General features: G+C 35.7%; 1 protein-coding gene across 1 annotated transcript in view; it reads right to left on the reverse strand.

Moving 5' to 3' along the window:
* LOC119598564 (WW domain-binding protein 2-like) overlaps window positions 1-7,500 on the reverse strand; it is a 12,952-nt gene that overhangs the window by 4,413 nt on the left and 1,039 nt on the right. The window contains exons 2-5 of the mRNA XM_037948206.1: window positions 2,832-3,006; window positions 2,101-2,260; window positions 1,821-1,979; window positions 885-983 (exon numbers count right to left, since the gene is read on the reverse strand). Of these exons, the coding sequence (XP_037804134.1) occupies window positions 885-983; window positions 1,821-1,979; window positions 2,101-2,260; window positions 2,832-3,006 (593 nt within the window). The remainder of the gene's footprint in view (window positions 1-884; window positions 984-1,820; window positions 1,980-2,100; window positions 2,261-2,831; window positions 3,007-7,500) is intronic.

The following is a 7,500-nucleotide window of genomic DNA, read 5'->3' on the forward strand; positions in this document are numbered from 1 at the left end:
GTTAATCCAGCATAAGTATAATTTCTTTTACACACAGACTGGCACACACACATACACTTATATACACAACACACCACCTACATCTTCTACTGTCTCACAGATACTTGGGTTCTGATCCCTTACTTGGACAGTCACTGCCTACTCCTAAGCAGGTTATTACCACATTAAACGCTAGCCAGGTATAATTAAAAGTAAACTCGGTGTCATGAAAAGACCCTGAAAGGCAAGGTAGTATCACTAAAGTGGCATTTCTGCACTATGTATTATGCCATTATTATGTGCAATTCAAATATTCCTATATGATATCAAAGCTTTCAAATCTGCATGCAAATAACCCAATAGCAGCAGGTACATGTACTGTCCACTGTAGCTTTGTTTTGTGAATTTTGTTTACATACATAGCTCCACTACTCAGTCACCAGGAACTCAGTAAGTGAGCCCTACCTGACCTCACCTTAAATTTTTGTGAAAAATGTTGTTGTTTTTTCTAATGATATCAATATAAATATTGCTCTTAGTAACATCAATATTATTATTATTATCAAAATGTTATCAAAATATTAAGAGTACTCAAAAAAAAAAAATAATAATAATAATAATAATAAATAAATAAATAAATAAATAAATAAATAAATCTTTCCAAAAATAACAGAAAATGGTGAAAAGGTGAGACAAGTAGGACATGTAACTGATAAACTAAAATCACCATAAACATGCTATGTGTGTCATGCCATCCTGGGCATCACTGGTTTAAATTGGTAATGTACAGCTTGGTTTAGACTATACCCACTTATCTCAAACATATGTTACCTTGAATAAAGCTTTCGCAAAACAATTTACAATGATGATGACTGCAAAGATATAGCTCACTCTGGGACACCAACCTGCAGCTGAAGTAGTGAATCCAACAGCCCCATTGTAACCATTGTGGCCACTCAACCCAGGGTAGGGAGGGGGTGCCTCATACATGAAAACACCATCCGCTGAAAAGGAGACATATCATGTGCTTGATACACAATGGTCTAACCTCATGCACATATTAACACAGGTAAATATTCAAGTATGAAATCCAAAAGTATATTATAAATGGTTAAGTAATGAGTAAAGATTGCAAGAACACTGTATTAAATATCATAAATCAAGAACCATGATGATAATCATTTAGATTATGCAAGGAGATTAATCAAACAAAAAATAATCCATATGAACTATATGAAAATGGGGAAATATATATGAAATATTATATTACCATAGTTTACAGGAGAACTTTACTGGGACTCTTACAACTGTTATGAATGAAGGGAAAAAAAGAAAGATTTTTTTTTTTTTTTATAATAATAATAATAAACAAATAATAATAATAAAAGTGCATTACAGAAACTGAACAAGAAAAAAAAGGAGAAGAAAAAATGGCAAGGAAGAGGAGCAATAGAGAAGGAAGAGCAAAACACAAGTCAAAGGAGAAAAGCAAAGAGATGAACTAATCATGACAAAAATGAAGAAGGAAAAGAATAAAAATAGAAAAGATATCGCAGGTGAAAAAAAGAACGACTCAATGAATACAGACCTTTCAAGACCAACAATTTTTAACTGTCAATTAGAAGCACTCTTTCTAACCAACCTTTCAAGTATATAGACTAAGATGATTATCTAACAATATAGAGCATTTTCCTTATAAGCTTTATACTAATGGCATAAATCAGCAGACCTAGAGTTGGAGTAAATTCCTTTTCAGAGCCACCTACCCACATCCCCCATGAAAGCCAAACACTACAGAGCAGCAAGAGAAGACCAGAAGCATGCCCCTTGTTGAGCCTCACCTGGCGGTCGATCAGGGAAGGTGGCAGTAGGAGGCACCCATCCTGCATAGCCTCCTGTGGGTGGGGCATAAGCTGGGGGAGGAGCCTGTGCCCATGGAGCTGATGGGGGGGTGTATGGTGGTGGGGCATCTCGGAAGCTGGAGTCCATGTTGCGAGTGGCTGCCAAAACATAACAGGATTAAAAGAACATTTCTCACAAACTTCTGAAGTGTTCCAGAAGACAAAAAGGGCAAACTACCACAAATATTCCCCCTGCTAACTCAATAAACTGATCACTCACCGAGAGAGGCAACCTTGAGCATGGCCTGGCCAAATTCAATGGCTCCCCCGTGCTTGAAGGTCAGCTTGAACTTGGCCTCCCCTGTCCAGCCTCCGTGGGGTTGCGCCTGCACCGTCCCTTTGATGTAGTTGGCTCCGAACACTGGCTGCTCCAACTCAACCTGAGGATTCCAGATAAGGTATAGTTCAATGCTAGCTGTTGTGTGCTTCTATAATTACTTTGGTGTGTACGCATGCACATGCAAAAAAATGCATTCACTCAGATTTTTTTTTTTTTTTCAGTCTCCCTTTTCTCTTTCTTTCTGTCAGTCAGTCACACAGACAACACAGACAAAAACCACAGCCACATCTTAAAAAAAATAAAAATAAAGAATAAAATAAAATCATACAATACACACACACACACACACACACACACACACACACACACACACACACACACACACACACACACACACACACACACACACACACACACACACACACACAACCACACACACACACACACACACAAATAAAAATAAGATTAAATAAAGTTTACTATAAACAAAGAAATTATTATACTAAATACAAAGAAATAAGCATATGTAATTCTTATTAACAAAAACTATACAAAGCCAATGATTAACAAGAAATCTAGAAAGTGTTTAAATACTTAAAAATATAATTTCTAAACAGAAAAATAACAAACTAAACTAAACAAAACAAAAAAAAAAGTTGAGGCTGCCTCACTCCCTTGAGCGAAAAGAAGGGCGACGCGAACGACTGGAGCTTGTCCTTGCCGTCCTTGTTGTTGAAGATGATGCGGTGTGTGGTGAGGTACAGCCGGCCAGTCTTGGAGCCCTTCATCTCAGGGGGAAGGTTGCCTCCAAACTCCATCGACACATGGTCGCAGAAGAGGATGATGCTGCAAGGAGAAGAAAGGGGAATGTTTTGTTTCTTTTTCTTTTCTTTTTTTCTTCTTTGATCATTAATTAATTGTTAAGTGTGTGTGTAGTATACATGGATAGGCAGTGTGCATGGGCATGTGCATGCATATGTGCATGCTTAAACATCTCTTGTGTTTATACATCTCAAATGAATATAAAACCAAGCATAACAATGTGTTCAAAAAATAAAACATTTAATGTTTCTTTATGTTTCATTACATCTGTTTCTTATTAAGGACAAATTGTCTTGTAAAAACAAACTATGGTTACACAAACTTGCAAAGTATCTGGGTGAATGCCCAGAGAAGAAAATACTTTAGGTGTCATCAAAGATAAACAAAGTTGGGCTGGATCTTTAAACAAGCTGACACTCCAACCAAGAAACTCAGATAGCATGTATTCAAATACTGCAACTGATGCATGTGGGCTGTTCTTAAAAGTTTCTTTCTTTATAAGCTAAGATAGACTAATTATCTCCCAATACTGTAACTTCTAATGCTGTGAATCTAAAGCTACATATACAATACTATAGATGTTGTTGGATGATCATGATGCAACCAGTTATACCTCTGCCTGATGCAAATAAAAATTATATTACTATGGGTAAGAATAAAGTAAATTATGCTTTATTAATGCACTGGGCTAGTTATCAGTTAAACTACTGCCAGTGGTCTGTACATGGCATGTAGAGAAATATCCAATTTCTTTGGTACTTCTGTTGATCCTGTTTGCCAGATATTTAATACCATATATGTAAATTGTCCAGAAGCTAACACTAGTATTTAGTAAATCAGCTCCTTAAAACACAGCCAACATAAACTAGAATATCAGTTACTATCCTCTGAAATTTATTTATTAAATTAGCTCAGAATAAAAGTATTGAATGTATATTCTTCTTCTTGTATATGATAAACAAATCCAATTTCTCTGTGTAATTTCTAAATGTGACATGAATGCTTACCAATGCCAGAGATCACAATGGTTCCTGCCTTTTTTCATGTATCTATGTCTAAATTTCTACAATGTGTTCAAAATTTTCCATACATGCATCACTATGTTGCTACAGTAAACATTATTTGAAATCTGTCAAGTCTCATATTGATGGCAGATAATCAATGGCTCTTCTGTTACTGCTCTTCACTTGTCGATACAAAATAGCAAAACCTGGGCTCAGATGCACTCCAAGGATTACAGTGGATCAAAAATGAGCAGCAACCAACTACACTGTCTCTTTTGCAGGCAGTTAACACCTTTGTAAAGTAGCCTGGGGGGGTATCTCGAATATGAACATTTTGATGAGCAGTGGGAATAATGGTGTGTTTTCTTGCTATAGTCTAGTCTAGCCCCTAAAGGTATCTTTTAACATAACATACTGTATGGTCTCACACATTGGACAATGTTATTTGATATGTGGTGCCAGAAAATGGTAGGCAAATGGTCAAATAGCATCAATCACTGCTTGAGATTGTTCAGCTCATTATTTTTTATTACTGTCAGATATTGCTTCTTGTGACAGTTCTTTATGTGTCTGTCACTAACTCATGATAAAACAAAGTTCATAAATGCATAAAATAATTGATGATCATCATCATCATCATATCAATAATAATAATAATAATAATAATAATAATAATAATAATAATAATAATAATAATAATAATAATAATAATAACAATCACAACAATACTAATAGTAATATGAAAAATAACATAATAATAATATCTGAAGAAATACAAACCAAAATTATACTGATATGGACAAAAGGACACCAAATATAACCGTAACATATTTGGTCATTCATGGAACATGAATATATCATGGGGCGTAAATATCTTGTAAAGAATGAAGAAATTTTCTTACTTTTCTTTGAAAATTTTGAAAATTTAAAGGCCAACATCTTCCAAGGTATAAAAAGCTAAGAGGCTTATGCTCTTCAAATGAATATAAAATACATCTTTGAAATGGAAATTGATACTTACACAACAATTACAAGATAATTCTCACACGAGGTATTTCCTTAAAAATTGCTAGTTTGCATAAAATTTTGGAAATCAACAAAAGACAAAATCTATATGGAGACATCCTCTCAATGGCAGGTAAAAACTGACAAGGCTCATGTGCACTTTGGCAGGTATTTTGTAAATGATTAATGATAAATATTCAGGTGATCAAAATTAGGACTTTTTTCTTGAAAGTATATTGGTTAGGACCTATCAAATCAGCTCATAAATTACTGCGAGTTGTAATGAATGGCTTACAAAACAAGTGGCTTATTATCACCCAACAGTCGCTGCTGCTGGTATCAAAACTATATATACAATTTTGTATGAACTGTTTTCTGGCAAGACAGCTATGAATGGTCTAGTGCAATATACTGTATGTGGTGAAGATTTACAGACTTATCTTTTTATCCCCCTCTTCTACTGTTATATAACCCACTGGATCTGGGGGTGCCTCTCAGCGAGCTTCGATAAAAATCCAGGTCTCGGGCTTCCCTGAGTGACAACAGGTGTGTGGTTTGTAGGCCAAGCCTATACGAACACTTATAATTAAATTTAATTTCTGGTCTAAAATATTCCAGATTTTGACAAAACCATGATCAAATATTGAATATATTTAAATCAACCATTCTGTAGTCTTCATGACAGCTGTGGGTACCTTTTACTCAGTAACTGGTAATCATTCATTATCTGCAATGTTCTACCGTGTGATCAATAAAAGACTAGTGATAAAATAGCTCTGCGGTTAACAGTATGACTAAGTTTAATTTGGCACTTTTTTTTCCTTATCACACATTTCAAGAGTGGCCATTAATGTGACTCATCAAATTATAAGAAACATAACCTCCATATACACAAAAAAACATAATTATCTATGGCTCCTTTCCTCACTCTCATAGCTTCTACCAAGCATCCCAGCTGATCAATACCAACAATCAATACCAGACTTCTCACTCAATTTTCTCTTCTCCAGAATCTGAACACAAAATACCAACAAAGTATAGTGTCTATAGAGATTTATGCAGTTCAAACTGCAAAAAATCTATTAATATGGTGCCTAGAATATCTGTAGCAACCATGTTCACATCACAACAATTACCCTGCCAATTCGAGGCATTTGTTCCAGATATACAGTATTGATTTTTTATTCTTATTTATTTTTTAAGGATACCATAGCTATATTGTAACTCTGATGCAATGTAGACAGAAAATCCAAGGGAACTTTCCATTATAACCATCTACCACTTGAAAAAATATAATAATTGTTTACTCAAGAACTACTACCTTAAACTCAACTGGTCTTTTAAGTTCTTATTTTACAGCATGCACAACACTTTGTTCTTTTCACTTAAGGTCCATAATAGTGCAAAATTATCCTGATTGTTACAGTTATTACTTTCAAACAGTAAACAAAGTCTTCACTCAATATTCCTCTTGGGTTAGTGTAGTGCTTTGGCATCATCTACTTGGAAAAGCTTACTGCTTAAATAGTCACTATTGCAAAGCTGAAGTTAATGCCTCAAAGTTAGAGTGAATTCTCGTGCAAAAACTTTAGTAACTTCCAGAACAATTTAAAGCCCATCTTATTTGGTATAACTGGACTCCTAATAATATCTAGTATGCATTAATGGTTCTGGACAGTTATGGGCAACAACAGCAACAATACAAGACCCAATAGATGGAGAAGATATGAGGTATCATCAGGAAATGGCACAGTTAGATTATGCATTAGGTTAATCTTTATGGTGTGGATGCACTAGGGTAGGGCAAATTGAAGGCAATACTCTTGTACGATACAAAACATTGCATTGTCAGTAGAAGAAATAATCTGCGGACATAAATGATAATGCCACAAAGACAGGAAAAAGGTAGCGAAAAGCACAGCCCACAGCTAGAGTCCACTCAGTGCTCCCAAGTTTCAGCTCTGTTGTGCCATGTTTCCTAGGGGGTGTTGGGCATCAACCATCCCCTGGGGTAGTTGCCCAGTCATGGCAACTTAGACTGTTGAATAGATTTTGTGGCGTTGAGTTTGAGTGCGTCTGTGCTTCAAGATTTACCATGAATTATTTGGGTATTTCTGCTACTGTTTGATGGTTGTCCTCCCTAAAATGCACCTTATGAGGGGTGGGGAGTTGCTGCCTCTCATCCCCCACCTGATGAGAGACAAAATCTCTGCCTAATCTGACAAACAAGATACAGCCCAGACAGATGGAAGTGACGCACCTCATGCATGACATCACAAACTAGCTATGGTGAAGGTAAAGATCTTTAGAATGAATAACCCTCCCTGACAAGGCCTTGAACCTCTGCTACTCTAGGTATAACCAGATTAGTACTGATCATTCTGGGTTATAAATTTGGAGTGGCAAAGGTCAAGGAAGGCTATTATTTGTCCATATCAATGTGTTAATGCATCGTTCAGTCATGTGTTCTAGAAAATTAGTGAAAATCTAGGGACACTATCAGCGAGCG

This window comes from Penaeus monodon, chromosome 41 (assembly GCF_015228065.2).
Source record: "Penaeus monodon isolate SGIC_2016 chromosome 41, NSTDA_Pmon_1, whole genome shotgun sequence".
In the NCBI taxonomy this organism is placed as follows: Eukaryota; Metazoa; Arthropoda; class Malacostraca; order Decapoda; family Penaeidae; genus Penaeus; species Penaeus monodon.